Raw genomic sequence first — 19,257 nt, 5'->3', positions numbered from 1 at the left:
TACTAAATAACATTTGAGATTAAAAATAAAAACACCCCTGAAGTTTCTTAAGAAGTTTTAAATAAGTTGATTTTTGTAGAGAATTGCTTCATCCTATGTTCTGATGAAAGGTAAGGGAATTCAGGCTAAATCCACCATTCTCCATAGGACTTCGATTTCAGCCTATCTTGTTATTTCCTTACGCCTTTCCGGTTCCAGAATCAAGATTTTTTCCTCCTAAAGAGTTGCTTCTAATGATTTGGATTCTCCATAACTTAGGCCACTACCAAATTAGAATTAATTGCCAATCTAGTCATCTTGAATACCATTTGGAACAAGATGGGATATAAACTTAAAATGTTACCATATTTGAATGTTCTTTAAGTAAGGGTTTTCTCTCTTAATTTGCTCTATAGTTCCTATTATGTCATGTGTTAGCTTGCTCTGGTTTCATGTTGAATTAATACAGAGCTTAACTAATCTTAATTTTTTTTTTTTAATTTTTTTTTAATGTTTATTTTTAAGAGACAGAGAGTATCAGAGCACAAGTGGCGGAGGGACAGAGAGAGAAGGAGACCCAGAATCTGAAGCAGGCTCCAGGGTCTGAGCTGTCAGCACAGAGCCTAATGAGGGGCTCAAACCCACAAATCGTGAAATCATGACCTGAGCTGAAGTCAAATGCTTAACCGACTGAGCCACCCAGGCGCCCCATTAATCTTAATTTTTTATGAAAGTTAACCCTGTAGTCTGCCTACTGTTTAGTATAATCTTTGACTTCTTAAGTATTGTTTTGTTTTGTTTTGTTTGGCTATGCGCTTAAGTGGGCTCCACGCCCAGCATGGGGCTTGAACTCACAACCCTGAGATCAAGAGTTGGGTGTTCTACTGACCGAGCCAGCCAGGCACCCCTGACTCCTTAATTTTGGTTCTTTATAGGAACTGTGAAGATGATGGTTAAGCATTTGATTTCTGTCCATTGTTTCTTGCCTTCCTTTTTTTTCCTTCCTGTAGCCTGATCACCTAACACGCATACACACACACACACACACACACACACACACACACACACACACACGTACTCATTACATTTGGTATTTAGTTGGTCTCTTCTTGATATGAAAGAACTATAGCTAACATTGAGCTTTTTTTGTTGTTTTTATTCTGTTAATATTAATGTTAACAACCAAAACTGTATAAATTGTTAAAATTACTGTGATCATATCTTGAGACTTGTTTTCTGCTTTTACAGCAGCTTCTTTAATTGATTAAGGGATATTTCAAATCCTTATTTCAAACTTGCTATTTTTGAATGGGATTTATCTGGAAAAAAAGTGATAAAGACTATTTGACACCTCAAAACTGACAGGATAAATCTAACTTTCCAGATGGCATTATTTTTTTATTCATTAATGTATATTTATTTATTTTGAGAGAGAGCATACGCGCACATGAGCAGGGGAGGAGCAGAGAGAGAATGTCAAGCAGTCTCTTCACTGTCAGTGCAGAGCCCAACATGGGGCTTAATCCCACAAACCATGAGATCATGACATGAGCCAAAATCAAGATTATGATGCTTAACTGACTGAGCCACCCAGGCATCCCCCAGATGGCATTCTTAATTCTATCATAATTTAATTGCATTAAATTCCAATGCAATTTAATGATAAAAATAATTTTAAAAATTATAAATTTGCTTAAGCATTTTATTATGAAGTCTAATTGCTTCCCAGAAAGACCATAAATTTTAGTAAGCAAAAGAATTCGGTCACACATCAGAATATTTTCTTTCTTACTGTAGACCAAAACAACCTGGGCCTGATGTTTTTTTACGTAGCCATAATCTAACTATATTCAGCTACCTCAAAGCTAGGGAGTGTTAATGGGCCAGAAGAGTAAACATGCCAGTTGGTAATTGTGCGCTTAAAGGCATGGACTTTTAAGTAAGGATCAGGTTGAGGTTGAAGCCAAAGAATAAAAATATTTGACTAATGATTTTCAAAGCAGTTTACATCCATTATCAACAGGATCTTTTCACTGCCCCGTGAAGTATTGATATTAACTACAGTATGTTTATTTTATCTTAGTTTTACATATAAGAAAAAGGACATTTGCAATGGAAGTTTGCTTAAGGCTCTACAGCTCTGGAAAGACAGGTCTAGGATTGGGATTCAAGTCAATATACCACAAATCTTATGGGTTTTTTAAAAAATAAAATCTTGGTGTATACTTTTGCTTCCTTTAGATTAATTCCTTACCGTCCCAATGTATAGAAATACTAAGGCAGACTACCAGAGTAACTAAAATACTCTTTCTATAACAGATTGGAAGTCCTTACACAGTCCCTTACCCCTGGCTGGGGAGCTAAATAAGCTTTTGAATTTCAATAAGACAATAATAACAAAAGATTTGCAGGCTCTACTCCATACATACTAAAGCAAAATTTTCGGTGTGTAACTTATGCATCTGTGTGTTCACAGGCATCCAGGTTGCACTGTGCCTAGTCAAGTTTGGGAAATAATTACCTTTAAAGCAGTTAAGACCCTTTGAAGGAAGACAAATAAGATTAAAATCATTCTTATTACTGTTGCTATTGTTGTTATTATTATATGGGCAGCTACTCAACAGTTCCTTAAAAACAGGTAACTTTCAAGGTATTCCAACTTAGTGGCACAAACTCCAGGTAGTGGCAAGCGGCAGGATCAACTGGAAGATACTACGTAGAGTGGAGGTGCTGAAGAGACCTGGAGAGGTCAGGTAGATAAAGATACAAAATCAACATCATTTAAAAGCACCTCTTCATAAACATTCAGGATAGTCCTCACTGCATGGAAAGAGTGCAGTTTTTTCCCCAACTCATTTGAAAGTAAACATGACAATCCAATGCAAAGCTATAAAAAGAAAAATTCAAAGTCCACTTTTTGTACCTTTTCCCCTTGATATTTGACGAACATCTTCCAGGGTCCAGTCCTCTTAAGGGGAGAAAGGTTTGATAACCAGTCTGATTTTTTGTTTATAACACAGATCATGCTTTAACTGAAACTTATTCACTATATCATGTTAAAACAGTTCATTTCCATCTTAAGCCCCTTATAGCTAATTATGGATGGAAGAATTCTCAAAAGGTTAAAAGAATTTTCAAATCTTATCTTTTATGGTTGAGAAGGAGGTTAGAGTGTATATATGTGTATATATATATATATATATATATATATATATATATATATATATATACACACACACACACACCCCTTGATAGACTAGGAGCCCCACAAATCCTTTCCCGGGCTACTCTTTATGTACTAAGACTAGCAAGAAATATAGTCTTTTATTCAGTGACTTGATTCCAGCCCTCACTCTTTTTAACTGTTCTACAATCTGACATCCTGATAAAAGCTGTACATATATTAGTTCTATTAATATTTCTTGTTATTAACTTTCTAATAAATAATAACGCTGTCAATTTACTAGGAATTACTCTACTTTAGAATTTTGTCTGTGACTTATTAACAACACATAAATGTAAATGGGTTTCACCAAACCAACAGATAATTATATGTAAATATTCACTTTAAAAAGGTATATCCCACCTTGTTCCAAGATAGATTTAACATGGTTTAGTGATAAATTAACTAAACAGCACAAGTTGGAAATTGATCATGAGAACTTAACGTGGAACCAAGAAAGGCACTTTGATTAGCTCTTTAGTTTTCATAGATAGATTTACCCTTTCATTATCCCTTACAAAAAAAGTAGTAGTACCTTTCTGTAGCATTAATGATAATGGTTGTAGATCTGATTCTAGGTTTGTCAAAAATGAATCCTAACGTCTATTAAGGAAGGAGCCACTGTTTCATAAAATCTCTCCTCTGCTTTTATAGTTTTGAAACTTCCTCATCAGCATATTATGTGGAATAAATCAGACACCAATATTATAGCTATATACTACTTTTTTTTTGTTTACAGAAAAGTAAAAATTAAAATTGTGTGAGTGAAGGGGCACCTGGGTGGCTCAGTTGGTTGAGTGTCGAACTCCTGACTTTGGCTCAGGAGTTCATGATCTCATGGTTTGTGGGATCAAGGCCTGCTGTCAGCCTAGACCCTGCTTGGGATTCTCTCTCTCTCCCTTTTTCTCTGCCCTCCCCTGCTCATGTTGTCTCTCTCTCAAAATAAATAAATAGACTTAATTAAAAAAATAAAATTGTGTGAGTGACAAGTATACCTAGCCAAACAATTAGTAAAAAAGTTTTATTTGTGTTATTTTTTATTTTATTTTTTTTGTAATAGTCATTGAAAAGTCACTTTAAAAGGCTCTTTTTCTTGCCATTATTACCAATTTGAGTAGTAAATCCCATGGTAAAATTCTGGCTTTGGCATATCAGTTACATCTAAAGTACATGCTTTTATTTAAGAGGCCTGGATATAGGAATTTTTTTTTAATGTTTAGTTCTTTATTTTGAGAGAGAGAATGCATGTGAGTAAGCAGGGAAGGGGCAGAGAGAGTCCCAGCAGGCTCCATGCTGTCAGCACAGAGCCCAATGTAGGGCTTGATCTTACGAACTCTGAAACCATGACCTGAGCTAAAATCAGGAGTCGGACCCTCAACCATGAGCCACCCTGGGCACCCCAGGCTTATTATTTTTTTTTAAGGAGAAAAAGGAAACTCTTAAATGGAAAAGCCCTGAATCAAAGGATTTGTAACTGCCACCAGTGTGGCCAAGATAGTTATTCATTGGCTGTACAATTTGGAAATAATTCATGCCTTTCTTCGTGATGTTTGTTTCTTTTTTAAAAGTTAATGCAAAATTCTAACTTCAAAAATCTGATCAGCTGGAACTATTCTGGGTCAAATAAAAGGGCACCAGGGTTTGAGTATTGCCCATTCAGTCTTCTTTCTCTTCCATCTCTCATCAACTTGTAAGATCCTTCCAAGGAGCCTCTTTATTATTATTATTTTAATGTTTATTTTGGGGAGAGAGAAACCACGAGCAGGGGAGGGGCAGAGAGAGCGGGGGACACGGGATCCAAAGTACGCTCCACGCTGACAGCACAGAGCCTGATGTGGGGCTCGAACTGACAAACCATGAGATTATGACCTCATCTGAAGTCAGATGCTAACTGACTGAGCCACTCATGCGCCCCCCCAGGGAGCCTCTTAAGGCATCCGAGAACACCTGTCCTAAGGAATTTTTTTCCTCGTATCCACGATCTTCTTTTCTAAAGACTGGCAAAAGCTAGGGGAACCTGAAAAATCAAATAATTGAATTTTCTAACTTGCTAACTGCTTATGAAGATTTCATGGAAATAGTTGAACCTTCAAAAAAACTTTTTAATGTCAGCAGGCTTACACAATTCATCTTTTTTCTATGCCATATTGCAACTAAGCATAGTATAGCTAATCCAGGTCTAACTAGAGGTAGCTTTTATGCTAAGGATGCTAGGGTCATCCTCAAAGTAAAAAGCATTAATAATTCCAATTCTTCCCTTCCTGCTTTTCGGTATCTCTCTACACTCCTGACTTTTATATAGGACAAAGAACTTTGAGTCCGGTAAGGCCTACAAGGCAACATGGGGAGATGGTGGAGACAACTGTCCTAGCAATGTAGTATCTAAGCAGCCAGGTCGAGTGACAAATGGTCAGCCTCAACAAGCAACTACTGGCACAGCCAGCGGTGGATACATTAAACGGTATGCCAGCTCCTCCTGATTTTTTTACCCCTTTCCTATATGAATGTCTTACTCAGGAGGATGGGTGTTGTTATATACGAACCCTAACTCATCAATTAGAAATAGTGTTTATGCTGTTTGAAAAATGCATTTGAAAATCTGTCTTCTGACAAAATATTGATTGTGGTTCACCTTTGTTGATGGATTCGTTTCTCTTTACATTTTTCAGTATTTTCAGAATTACCTAAATAAGCATATTTTACTTCTATAAATAGGAAACTGTGTTTTAAATGTATCATCTAGAGTAGAGGTCAGCTAGATCCCTATAAGGATAACAGTAAAGGGTCAGATAGTAAATACTTCAGACTTTGCAGGCCAGTCTCCATTGCAACTACTCAACTCTGTTGTAGGGTGAAAGCAGCGATAAACAACATATAAGCAAATGAGCATGGTTGTACTTGAATAAATCCTTATTTACAAAATGAGGTGGCATGCCAGTTTTGGCCTTTGGGCCAGAGTTTTGCAACCTCTGTTTTATAAATTAATTATTTATTTTTAATGTTTATTTTTGAGAGCAACAGAGCACAAGTGGGGGAGGGGCAGAGAGGGAGGGAGACACAAAATCTGAAGTAGGCTCCAGGCCTGAGCTGTCAGCACAGAGCCTGACATGGGCTTGAACTTAAGAACTACAAGATCATGACCCCAGCCAAAGTTGGACACTTAACCAACTGAGCTACCTAGAACCCCTCAATTTTTTATTTTGAGAGAGAGAGAGAGAAAGAGCACGTGCACACACGTCGGGGAGGAGGGCAGAGGGAGAGAGAGAGAATCGTAAGCAGGCTCCACGCTCAGTGAGGAGCCCAATGAAGGGCTCAACCCCATGACCCTGGGATCATGACCTGAGCTGAAATCAAGAGTCAGATGCTCAACCTACTTGAGCCATGCAGGCCCTGCAACCTCTGTGTTAGAGCAATGGTTCTTTATACTTAGTATACATCATAGTTACCTGGGAGGTTTATTAAAACACAGAATGATGGGATCCACTTCCAGTTTCTGATTCAGTAGATCTGTAGTAGAATGTGAGAATTAGTGTAAGTTCCCACACGATGCTGTGATCATTCTTTGAGAACCATTGTTCTAGAGTTGTTACTTCTCTTACATGGGCTTTAAGACATTGTGCTTTCCTTGGGCAATGTTTCCATTTTTACTGCAGAATGTTTTCCAAGAATAGTCACCTACATTCCCACAAGTATAACATTTGCTGAGGTCATTTTTGGTTACTTATTTTTATGAAAATTAAATCCAATTAGTCTGTTTATAATTCACCATAAAAGATAAAAGTACTGAATTAACTGTGTTTTTGTGATAGTATAACTAATGATGCCAGAGAAGATGAAATGGAAGAGAACCTGACTCAAGTGGGCAGTATCCTAGGAAACCTAAAAAACATGGCCCTGGACATGGGCAATGAGATTGAGGCTCAAAATCGACAAATAGACCGGATCACGGAAAAGGTAAACTCTCCTTTGTGCCTCAGAAATTTGAGATACCTGCAGTGTTTTAGTAGTGGACGTCTATGCTCGATACTTTGGGAGAGAACAATAGGAGATCCTGTCCTCCTATCAAAGTTTTACAGTTTGGATGAGGTGGCAGTTCTTTTTTTTTAATCTGTTTTGTTTATTTTGAGAGAGTGCGCACACATGGCATGAGCACAGGAGAGGCAGAGAGAGAGGGAATCCCAAGCAGGCTCCGTGGCTATCTGTGCAGAGCCTGACACAGGGCTGGATCTCATGAACTGTGAGATCATGACCTGAGCTGACATCAAGAGTCGGATGCTTAACTGAATGAGCCACCAGGTGCCCCCCTAAGGTGGCATTTCTAACACATTGAAAAACACTAGCCAAGTTCTCCAATCCCTTGCTCATGGCAGTTGGTTCATTTTGAAACCAAGATCTTGGAATGAAGTGGTTTTATTTAAAATTTCACATATGAAGCTTAGACTCTACTCTGACCTTTGGGAGGGCTATTTTTTTCCCCCCTGAATGAATGAGTTAGCTTTCAGGAATTTTATTTTGTTACTAACAAATTAGTAGGTTCCTGAATCTTCATCTTATGAGTCAGTAGGTGAAAATCAGTTCTGCAGAATGGTTCTTGTGGAGTGAACACACAAAACAGTGTCCTATGAGTAAAGAAAAAGTAGAATTGCCTTTTTTTTTTTTTTTTTTTTTTAATTTCACATGATAGAAAAGATACTGGAAGTGAAACTGTGTTCAGTGTTTGGATGTGTCATGTCTAAAAGCCATTTCTTGTTACTGCTATTTTAATAAAAATCTCAGTGTGCTTTAAAGATTGGGTGAATTTTTAAGCTTAGCTCTGTTGACTCACTTAATGGTGGATTTCAGTGAAGCAAACAGTGGTTCATGAGATGCTTTCAAAGCTGTAGTGTGGGTTTAGGCTAATATCACCCATCTTTTTAATTCACATATTGATATGGATGGTAATATATCTGTTACAAAAATCTTGGGGAAAATTCTTTCGGTCTCTCTGGGTTAGAGCTAGAGTAGTCTCAGATAAGATTCTATGATTCATTGGGGCGCCTGGGTGGCTCAGTTGGTTAAGTGTCCCAACTTCAGCTCAGGTAATGATCTCATAGTCCATGAGTTCATGCCATGAATCAGGCTCTGTGCTGACATCTCGGAGCCGGGGGCCTACTTCAGATTCTGTGTGTGTGTGTCTCTCTCTCTGCCCCTCCCCTGCTTATGCTGTGTCTCTGTCTCAAAAATAAACACTAAAAAAAGTTTTTTTAATTAAAAAAAAAAAGTTTTTATGATTCAGTTCAGGGGATCCCACAAGGTCCAAATCTGTAGCAAAGAGTATTGTTAATTTCATTGCATCTAAAATACCACATCTCAAATGCCACTGATTATAAGATGCATCCCAGTTTCAGACATATTAAACTATGAAAAAATGTTATGGAATTTATGAAATACTGGCCACTTCTTCTGTCATGTCTTTGTCATGTTTATACACCCAGTTTTCCCAAATGAATTTCATATTCTGTCTCTTTTTTTAAATTTTTTTTCATGTTTTTATTTATTTTTGAAGGAGAGAGAAAGAGCATGAGCAGGAGAGGGGCAGAGAGAGAGGGAGACACAGAATTCAAAGCAGGCTCCAGGCTCTGAGCTATCAGCACAGAGCCTGATGCGGGGCTCGAACTCACAAACTGTGAGATCATGACCTGAGCCGAAGTCAGATGCTTAACCGACTGAGCCACCCAGGTGCCCCTCATATTGTCTCTTCTTGCCTACAGTGAGATTTGTAATGTGACTTCATCTGTTTCCTGAATTTTCTCAGTGTATGAGTTACTCCCAAGTATATGAAATTTAACTTTTTTAGAGCAACTTACCTTGTAACATAATGCTGTTATCTTTTTCTTTTTTTCAGGCTGACACCAACAAAGATCGGATTGACATTGCGAATGCCAGAGCAAAGAAACTCATTGACAGCTAAAGATGCTGCTGTACTTATCATTTATTCACTTCTCTAGCTCCTCCTTCAAAGTCATTACCTTTTCAAAGTTTGAAGTTTTGGTCCCATGCTCTTCTAATTACAAGATAATGTGCAAGAAGGGTTAGGAGTACAGACCCCTATTTTTTATGTTCTCTTTTCCCTTGAGGGTAGACTACTGCTCAGCCTTCCTTCTAGTATTTTTTTTCCCTCGGTTTATACACTTAGATTGGTTTTTGTCCATCATATATAGTGTTATTTTTCATCCTTCCCATTTACTTTAGCAGGTTCTTCTGCTTTCAAGATTTGGAAGCATTGCCAAAGACAGCCATGAAAAAGGAAGCTGGAGGCAGGGAGAGGGGCAGCAAGAAGGAGAGGCAAGAGATAAGAGGTTGTTACCTCAGGAAAACCTGCAGGCCACAAAGCAAAAGTTGCAAAGCCACAGTAAAGATTTAGTTCGGTTTAGTTTTTAACTTAAGTTGCATTTATTGCCAATTTAGGCTAAGACTTGGTTTCAGAGCTTTTATGCACAAAATTTTTGTTATACACAACTTGGCAACCTCTACTCCAAAAAAACAGAATTAATTTTCTTAAAGTGAGCTTAGTTTCTGAACTTTTGGTGATTCATGTATGTACATAGATTCTGTGATCGCATTTTATATTGCACCACATAGGAACACTTTGTATAAAAGAATGGCTTTTTATTTTCACATTATTAGTACTATCATGGTCCCATTACATGCCTATTAACCTCATAAAATTGTCATTAGTTTTTGAAGAAAAAATATGTAAATATGTATGTATAACATGAGGATTTCTCTCTAAAGCAGGGCTTAAATTTTTTGGAAAAGTTTGACAAAGTGTATCACATGGATTCAGATTTACCTCAATGCCAAGAATTATGTTTAGATCGAAAAAAAAGAAACTTGTTTTGATCTCAGGTAGAAAAATAGTTACATTGCTTTGAGTTTTTTGTAGCTTTAGACTTTACAAAAGCTAGAATTTATTCTGTTTAAAAGTGATTTGGAAAATTATGCTTTTGGTTTAATTATTGATGATTGCACTATCACTCAACTAGCCTTGTGGATTGAATTATGTCCAGAATCACGTTTATTTAGATCCTGAACAGTGTTATAAGAATCTGATTGGTATTTGTCACCTTTATTTAAAAACTAGTGTCTGTACACTTCAGAGCTATTAATGTGGATTGGTTTGACCAATAACCACTGCTTGATCTTTACAATTAAATTTTATAACTAACTAATGGAATTGTTCTTTCAAATAGGTAATGTGTTTCTGTGACTGTTTGGTGGAGGGATGGGGAGAGGGGGATCAATAATTTCACCAGTTCTTAACAAACTGCATAAAGCAAAAGTCCATAAATTAAGAAGCACTCCAATGGAAAGCTGCCTTTAGCACCTTTCCCATCTTTTGTACTGACATGACTTTTCTTCCTATAACTTGTCATGAGGTTCATTTTAATTTTTATTAGTCTCTCATTCGAGCTTAAATATACCAGTGATTGAAAGGATGTTTATGAGCTAGAACTATAACCACTTACTGAAGACTATATTAACATGAGGACATTCATAGGCTAAAGAGGAAAGTATGTAAAGTGATACTCAATCAGGCACTCTGCATGCCAGAGGAATAGTTTGGCTGGGCAGGTAGTAGTAAATGTGTAAAGTAAGAAGGTATAAAACACTGGGGATTGTGCTATACCTAAATGCCCTTACTTGGAACTTAAAAAAATTTTTTTTATATTATGGCTAAAGGCAATAGTTCTGAGAACACCTAAATGCTGCCCACACAATATAATTAGAAGGCACTCAACTTTGTCTGAATTTACACTCTTGCTACTTGCTGAGACTGCAAGCCCATTTCTGTGCCTCAGTTTTCCTTGGCTATAAATGGGGATTAACAATTCCTACTCCATGGAGTTGTCACAGGAACTCAGTGTGCTATTATGTAAAGTACTGAGAGCAGCACCCAGTGAACGTAAGAGCTTAATAAATTATAGTTGCTATTCTCTTTTGGGTGGAGCTCTTGGTGAATCCCTTTGTGAATTTGATGAAAGACATCATAGTCTATCTCCCCAGAGAAACAGATAAACACAAATGTGAATCATGCATAAATAAGAATCTTGCATCAATGGGTCTTGAAAGCCCATCTATGGATCCCAGGTTACAAACTCTTCCAAAGGTTCTGCTGAGAAAGAAGAGGGATTGAGACCATAGAAATTAGGTCCATAATGCACTAGAAATAGATGCTATTGACTTAAAAAGACTTCTCTGATTTTCTCATGTAACATTATCTGGAAACTTGTTTTCCAGTACTTTTGGAAGGCAGTAACTAAAAGTGGTTAACACAGCTCTAGAGTCTGACCACCTGCTTTGAAATTTCGCTTTGGTCATTTACTTGTATGACCTTGAGCATAACACTAACCTACAACTAAGAAGTTCAAAAATAGTATTCTCCCCGAATATATATATTTTTTTAACAGTAAGCTCCCTCTTCAAGTCTGCAATCTTATAATAACAATTATGTTTATCCCCAATAGTTGTACCTATTTTTTCTTCGTTCACACTTCCTTCATCCTTGTTACTACACTTCAACTCTAGATCTTTTCATGTCATGCGTGAATTATGAATCTCCTAACCCAAACATTCTTATTTTTAATTTTATTTTTGAGAGAGAGAGAGAGACAGAGCATGAGCAGGGGAGGGGCAGAGAGAGGGAGACACAGCATCTGCACAGAGCCTAACACGGGGCTCAAACCTATGAACCGTGAGATCATGACCTGAGATGAAGTCGGATGCTTAACCTACTGAGCCACCCAGGCGCCCCAGGGGAGAAAGAGAATCTTAAACAGGCTCCACACCCAGCACAGACCCCAACGTGGGGCTTGACCTTGAGACCACAACCCCAAGCCTAAACCAGTAGTCATGCTTAGCTGAGTGAACTACCTAGGTGCCCCAAAATTCATCTCTTTACATGTTATTTTCTTTAGGTCACTCTTACTAAAATTCCAGGTTATCCAATTACATTCCTAATCAGATTTGTATTTTTCAGATTGGTATTCAAGTTCCTTATTCTCTAGTCATTTGTTTTTATCCTTTTAAATGTAGTTATTTGCTGCAAGCCTTCCATTTCTATATAACTTAACTTCTATTTTAATGCCTTACAGATGAAATAAATGGCAGCATTTATTGATTGCTTACTCTGTTGTGTGCACTCTGCTAAATGCCTTATGTATCTTTTTACCATATCCTCATACTTGAAACGTTAGGAGGTATTCCCCATATTACAGATGGGAATGAATTGCACAAATTCACAGAGGTAGAAAATGAAATACTGTGGATTCAAATCAGGATCTTTCTAACTCCAAGGCCCATGATCTTAATATACTACAATGACTTCCAACCAAGCTCTAAAAAAATGTGGGTGACTTAGGGCTGGTGGCCAAACTAGAATATGGGTCTCCAGACCACATACTAGTAAACCAACTTCATTATGTCAGCTCATAGTTAAGTCTAAATACTTGTGCACTATAATCTGAGGATGTTACTTTACATAGTTCCTGCCCACAAGTAGCTTGTTCTAACAAGGGACAGATGAATATAGAATGTGAGAAGTGCTATCATAACAGATGAGGGATTAATTAATTTGGCTTAGACTTAAAATGGGTTTTAGAGAGGAGCATTTTAGAGAGGGCATTCCTGACTGAGCAAACAATGTAAAGGCAAATTACAGGAGAGACCCTGCACTGTGGGTTTAAGGAGAATAATCTGGTGTGACTGAGCAGGCACATGAGAGTGAAGAAGGGGTATCTGGAAATAAGGCTGGGTCCAAGTTATGAAAGCTAGCAGTCACTGATTCTCAGGAGGGATTTTTTTTTAATTCCAATTAATAATTAAATGGGGACATTTAAGTTATTTATAAGTTCTGATTTATTAGATGTTAAGTACTGATAAAAAAAATTTAGAGAAACATTGTTTAGTAGATCAAAAAGGTTAAGCATTAAAGTTTATAAAAAACCAAACTCAATTGCTAATGATAAACTGGCAGCCCATCCTTCCCCATGTTGAGAAACAGAAAATAACATGGAAAATAGAGAATATCCATATCAGATTTAGGGTCAGAGAGACTTCTTCATATAAACACTAGGCTTAATGGTTAAACTAGGTTTATGAAAGAAGAACTGACAATACACGCTAAATTGCCCTGAGAAAGACAAAACCTCAGAAAATTACAGAGTGGTAGTTATCTAAATGTTCATGTCAGTAACAACATGAAATCATATACCTTTGTAAATTTTAGTTTCTCTTAATAAACATGGTTCCAGTACTGCAAAATGAAATGCTTATCGGTCACATGAAGGCATTTCAGTACTCCTGCGACCTTAACAAGAACATGAAATGTTTCCTAATCACTTTACTTTCAAACAAAGGACCACATACAGGTTAAATTTTCTCCTGTCTTCTTCCTTTGATGGAAGAAGGATTAACCCTTTTTCCAGTCAAAGTTCATTAAAAATTCTTTATTTAGTATATTCTCTCACCCAGAGAATAAGCTTTATAAACATAGTTATTTTAAAATATTATACAGATAGTTTTTTGATTGGTAATTTGATTAGAATTATAAATACAAAAAGGGAAAAGGATTACCAGAAATAAGACATTATTTCTAACAAAGTTTCGGGAAAATCTTGATTATTAAAACCCTTTGTATCTTACAAGTTTTGCATATATGGTTTTAGCTCTTCAAAGCTCTCTACCAGTAAGGCACCTGCAATAGTAAAAAATTTGCTACTGCAGCCTTGGGGACACATCTCTTAGTGTTGTATTGGTGCTTCTCTGACAGTACACTTTTAAACAAGACAGTCACATAGTTATGTACATTCTAAATTCCAAGTATAAACACTGCAATTGAATTGATGGACTGAAATGAAATCATAAATCCTTAGATTAACCATAGTAGCCTCTCACAAATTATTTGAATTTCATAAAAATACAAAATGTTAACACAGGTGGAATGGCAGTCAACTTTATGAAAGCTCATACACTGAAACTAAACATGAAATTTCAAGCTGTGATATGGAGTGATTCTGTTACCGGGCAGCATCCCTTCACTGTATAAATAGCAACTAGCTACTGGTTTCTTAAAGGCAGACTAATGATGGTTTTGATGATCGACATTGTCTCTGCCCTATCCATGACTCAAAATGGAAGGCTCTTATTGTCTCTTGATTTCTTTTAGCTTACTTAAGACGAGTCCTGGAAAGGAAAAAGATCATTGAGCAAAATATAATCTAGAGTATCATCTCCTTACTGCAGATAATCCTTGACAACAACAGGAGCCTCTGATTCATCCAGATTGCAACAGATTCCAAGTCAGTGTCCTATATGGTTCCCATGCTCCTGGAGAACATCATGCAAACTTCTTCTTAGTGGCCGTGAACCTCTCCATGTACTAAAAATCATGAAAGAAGAATATGTGGTATCTTGGCATAAGCGAAAATTAGCCTTTTTTAAATTAGGATTTTTAAAAATTTTTATTTATTTTGAGAAAGTGTGTGTGAGAGAGAAAGCAGGGGGAGTGGCAGAGAGAGACAGAGGGAGAGAGAATCCCAAGCAGGCTCCACACTTAGTGTGGAGCCCAATGTGGGGCTTGATCCTGCGACAGGGAGATGACAACCTGAGCTGAAATCAAGAGTCAGACTCAATCAAATGACCCACCCAGCCACCCTTAATTAGGATTTTATATGATGATTTTCACTTAGGTTTTTATTGGATATGTTCTTTTTCATTCCCTGCAAAATCAACCTGTTGTAAATGCAAATATAAAACACATAGTTTGGGTTGTTTTTTTTTTTCACATATATTTTAACAGGAACACTCATCAAAAGACAAAGATGCTTTACAATAAGCTGTCTGGAGGAAAAGTCTTGGCACAATACCATTTGCTTCTTAGAATCCACCTCCAAATTGGGGAACAAATCCTGTTGATGTAAACAGGATTATGCATATATCCTGTAGGTATACATTCATGGGGGTTACTTCACTGTCCTCATCTCTGGGACAGAGATGAAGTATACTAATACATACCTTATCATAGCCTTCCAGTTCTCGAAGTTTCTTTATTTCAAAAAGGTTGCCTTCCACAGCAAGCAGACAGATCTGGGAGTCACTGAGGATGCTCTGTGGAAGCATGCTGAGCTCAAGACAGTTCTCTTCCAGGCGAAGAACTTTAAGACGAGGACAGCAAGATATCTTTACTGAGATCTGAGATATCTATTGAACAACAACAAAAAAGAGTCATAGGAAAAAGCAAAAGCACTACTATAATGGTTGGTATTTTTTTTTACTAAATTAAAACAAAAACGTGACCATTTGTCCTAGTTCTTTCTTCTACCGCCTCCATTTTCTCACTACCTACTCACTCCCGAAGCCTGTGTTATCCAGCTTCTGTTACTCCTCCTCCACTTTTTGGGAAAAAAGATGCTTTTTGAAGGTCACCAGTGGCTTTTTAGAAACAAAATGTTCTAATAAAAGCACTGTTCATTATAGGAAATTTGAGGATCACATAAGTTTAAAGAAAAAAGTTATCCAATCTGCCATCATAAACATTTTGGTGCATTTACTACCAATGTTTTATTTGTACATAGATGCTGACCACTATACTACCAAAGCCAAGGTTTCACTGTACTCATTCCCCGTTGGATTTGCTACCACTTCTTTGAAACTCCCTCTTGTACCTAAGAACTAGGTTTTTCTTTTGAATTATTCCTGGTTTTTGGCTGCCCCCGCCTTGTTCCTATGGACATTTTTCAAGCAGTAGTCTCTAATATTTAATATTTGATCTTTTTCAAGTTCATCCTTAAGGATCTCTTCACATCCTTAAAGTTCATCACTTCTGTCAAGACCTGAAAGTCTGTATCTACGTTCGTATCTGCTCATGTCTAGTCTACTCCTGTGTGTCCAGTTTTTAAAAATTTTACGTTTTTTACTTTTGACAGAGAGAGTGTGAGTGGGGGAGGGGCAGAGAGAGAGGGAGTCATAGAATCTGAAGCAGGCTCCAGGCTCTGAGTAATCAGCACAGAGCCCCATGTGGGGTTCAAACTCATGAATCATGAAATTCAGACTGAGCTGAAATCGGTCACTTAACTGACTGAGCCACCCAGGTGCCCATGTGTCCAATTTTTAGTAAAACATTTCTATTTGCATGAGTCACCATCGTAATCAACTCAGCATGTCCATTCTGTGTAGCTCTAATCTTCTTTTAGGCACTCAAGCAACTGTCTCTGATTCATTTACCTCTTTTGCCCTTTAAATGCTCCAAGTCACCAAATTATATTTACTCTGCCTGGTATCATTTCAGACCATCACATGGGAACTTGGTAGAAATGTAAATTCTAAGACCCAACCCCTGACCTACGGAATCAGAAACACTGAGGGTAGGGACCCAGTGATCTCTTCACAAGCTCTTCTGGTTAATCTGGTGCACACTAAAATCAGAACCAGTGATTACAGGGCATCAGCCTGGGTGAATGGAATGAGTGTGCAACCAGTACTTGTCGCTGAACCATGTTTTTCCAAAAGTTTTTTCAAATATAATTTTTCTCCAAAAATCTCAAGAACGTACAAGAGTAAAGGAAAAGGTGAGGCCAATCTCCACAGAGACAGACTGAATCTCATCATAACGTAAGATTACTACAATCTAGAACAGTTTTGTACAATAAAGCTTCGCAATGATTGAAATGTTCTATATGCAGCCAATAAGGCAGCCACATACGGCTTTTGAGCACTTGAAATACGCTAGTGGCATCAGATGAAATTAATTTTAAAATCTAAATGAATTTTAATAGCAGCGTGTGACTGCTGGATTGGACTGTGCAAATCTAGAAGTGTAGGCACCAAAAAAAAACTAAAGGCCACCTAGTCTATGTTTAATGTTTCACTAAGACTTATGTCTAGACCAAAGATTATTTCTCCAGTCAGATGCATACTAACCAAAAAGCTTCCAAAGTAATGGAAATAAATTTCAAATACTACAATTAAAGCTGTACAATTAAACAAGGAAATGGGCTATTACCAGAAAGCCTGTTAGGGGTGATTTTTCAGTGAAAGCAGGACACACTTGACAAAGATGTCAAAAAAGGGACAAAGAATTATCTCTGTTGTCTAACTCCAAGAACTTATGAATTAAAGCCTTTTTTTCTATTCTACCTGACATAGCTCCTTGCTAGATGATTAGAGGCATATTTGGGGAGGATCTGAAGAATTCAAGATTTATGAGACATTAGTTTAACTTTTGAAATTATCTCACCCCATTACCTATCCCACTCTTTTAAAAAAACACCTACACAACACACCCAGTGTCTCAACTAATTCCATGGCACTTTGGCCTTTAAAATTAGTACAGACTATAGACGGTACCTCTCATCTAGCCTCATACCCAGCTCTACAATAAAGTTTAGAGAACAACAGATTATACAGGAGACTATAACCCACATGCTGTAGGAAAAAACTCTTTAAGCTCTAGACCTGGTTCTGGTTGAGATTGAGTTCGATGACCTGCAGCTCCCCCACTGTGTCAGGTATGCTCCGAATCTGGTTCTTGGAGAGATCCACCACATCCAAGTGCCTTAGGCTACAGAGTTGTGGTGGTAGGGCTCGCAGCTGGTTCCCAGAGAGGCTCAGGGTCTTGAGGGCTGACAGTTGCCCAAAGGTAGATGGTAGCTCTCTCAAGTGATTGTTGTTTAGGCTTAGCATCTCTAGTTTTTTCAGATTGCATAACTCATCAGGAAGAACAGCTAGCAATGAAAAAAAAATTAAAAACCTGAATCTGATACAGCTGAAAAACACCTTTGATGAAATTTATAAAAACTATATGACCACCTGATATACCTCCTGTTAACACATACAGAACTCCTACATGTGCCATTTTTAAGTATTGCATTTTTACCAACGCAGTCTTCAGAAAGTGAGGGCGCCATCAAAATGCAGGAAAGCATTTATGCATATATTGGGCTCATTGTAAAGGGACCTCTGCAAAATCCGACGGCAATTTTATGGGATTTGTAAGGCCCTCCCCTTCCCATTCCATCCCCCTTTCTAAATTAGCAGCAAAATTAACTCTGTTTACATTACATCCTAAAGACGATCTTCCCTTTGAAGTCCAAATTAAGCCAGTACCAATCGTTATACCACCAGAGGAGGCTTGTAGATGTAATTACAAGAGATAGCTTTAAGGACTCTGACTTTCTCCTGCGTCTTGAGCTCTCAGAACGGTTTCATAACAACAACAAAAATCAGCTTGTAAGAGAAAACCACCCTTCTTAACAGCTGATCACTACTAGCAAAAGCTTCCCAGGCGCCAAAGCCATACTCAGTTTGTTGTTGTTCAAGGAGAGGCTCTTCAGCAGAGTGAACTTCCCTATAATCATAGGCGGTAGGCTCTCGATCTTGTTGTTGGACAAGTCGATGGTCCTTAGATTGCTGGTCAGCTTCTGCAACTCTGAGGGGAACTGGAGAAAGGGGTTCACAGCGCGGAGAATCCCTCACCAAGTAACTTCACCGCCCCCGCCGTCCCTCTCCCTTTAAATTCCCTGGTCGGTCCCCTCCCAGTCTCACCTCGGTCAGCCCACGGTCCTTAAGCTGAAAGACACCAGTTTTCTGCGCGGTTTCCACATGAGCGCGGAGGGCACTGTTTCCCATCCTAGGGCCGCGGCTCAGGTCCCTGCAGGAAGGAAGCGCAGCTGTCACCGCTCAGTTCAGACACCCAGCCACCCTATTCGCCTCTGGGCTGGGTCTCGTTCCCAAGCTGTCACCTCCTGCCGACTCCTAGATCTTGGGGGCCACCTAAAAGTGGCAAGGAAGAAAAGGGAGAACAGAGAACCCGACCACCAGGTCCAGCAGCTTTCACAGCTATTCCGAGGTTGGACGCCGCTGTAGCCTACGAATGATCTGAGAGCGCCGGACTCGCCTCCTACCCCGCAGCTCACAGTCGGCTCAGCAAAGGAAGACCCGCGGCCCGCGCTCTCCCGGGATGCGCTCCCCGGGCTTCCGCCCGGGAAGAAACGCCCTGTGACGTCATCGAGCTGCGC

The 19,257-nt window shown here is 38.3% G+C and overlaps 2 protein-coding genes across 12 annotated transcripts in view; one reads left to right on the top strand and one right to left on the bottom strand.

The window, feature by feature from the left end:
- The window catches only part of SNAP23 (synaptosome associated protein 23), a 35,642-nt gene extending 25,233 nt beyond the window's left edge, over nucleotides 1–10,409 (top strand). For 3 of the 4 annotated variants that reach the window (XM_053889151.1, XM_019442438.2, XM_053889150.1), the window contains 3 exons: nucleotides 5,505–5,663; nucleotides 7,012–7,156; nucleotides 9,087–10,409. In XM_053889151.1, coding sequence (XP_053745126.1) covers nucleotides 5,505–5,663; nucleotides 7,012–7,156; nucleotides 9,087–9,152 — 370 coding nt within the window. In that variant the 3' untranslated portion in view covers nucleotides 9,153–10,409. The remainder of the gene's footprint in view (nucleotides 1–5,504; nucleotides 5,664–7,011; nucleotides 7,157–9,086) is intronic. The other variant, XM_053889152.1, reaches the window with a different exon arrangement.
- LRRC57 (leucine rich repeat containing 57) lies at nucleotides 1,115–19,254 on the bottom strand. Of its 8 annotated transcripts, none has more exons than XR_008417106.1 (7): nucleotides 18,982–19,167; nucleotides 18,785–18,890; nucleotides 18,540–18,678; nucleotides 17,696–17,964; nucleotides 15,257–15,442; nucleotides 14,481–14,621; nucleotides 1,115–2,719 (listed from the first exon to the last, which is right to left on the bottom strand). XR_008417106.1 is itself a non-coding variant. In XM_053889147.1 (6 exons), exons 2-6 carry the CDS (start codon nucleotides 18,866–18,868, stop codon nucleotides 14,580–14,582), a joined length of 720 nt encoding a protein of 239 aa, XP_053745122.1. In that variant the 5' UTR covers nucleotides 18,869–18,890; nucleotides 19,144–19,254; the 3' UTR covers nucleotides 13,082–14,579. The 8 variants fall into 8 exon arrangements, 5 of the variants coding, with proteins under 5 accessions (XP_053745122.1, XP_053745123.1, XP_019297973.1 ...); XR_002078074.2 differs by lacking the exon at nucleotides 1,115–2,719 and adding an exon at nucleotides 11,270–11,357; XR_002078075.2 differs by lacking the exon at nucleotides 1,115–2,719 and adding an exon at nucleotides 11,270–11,354.
- Nucleotides 19,255–19,257: the final 3 nt, after the last annotated feature.

Source organism: Panthera pardus, unplaced genomic scaffold (assembly GCF_024362965.1).
Source record: "Panthera pardus isolate Hobbes unplaced genomic scaffold, ASM2436296v1 HiC_scaffold_24, whole genome shotgun sequence".
Classification (NCBI taxonomy): domain Eukaryota; kingdom Metazoa; phylum Chordata; class Mammalia; order Carnivora; family Felidae; genus Panthera; species Panthera pardus.
Note: the sequence above shows the minus strand (reverse complement) of the source record. Positions and strands in the feature narration are given on the sequence as shown.

Excerpts from the sequence above, each read along its gene's own strand:
- LRRC57 (XM_053889147.1), bottom strand. The coding sequence starts at position 18,868 with ATGGGAAACAGTGCCCTCCGCGCTCATGTGGAAACCGCGCAGAAAACT. Across the intron at positions 18,679-18,784 it reads AGGACCGTGGGCTGACCGAG|TTCCCCTCAGAGTTGCAGAA; the intron begins GTGAGACTGGGA and ends CCCTTTCTCCAG. Across the intron at positions 14,622-15,256 it reads AACTGGAAGGCTATGATAAG|TACATGGAGAGGTTCACGGC; the intron begins GTATGTATTAGT and ends CATGATTTTTAG.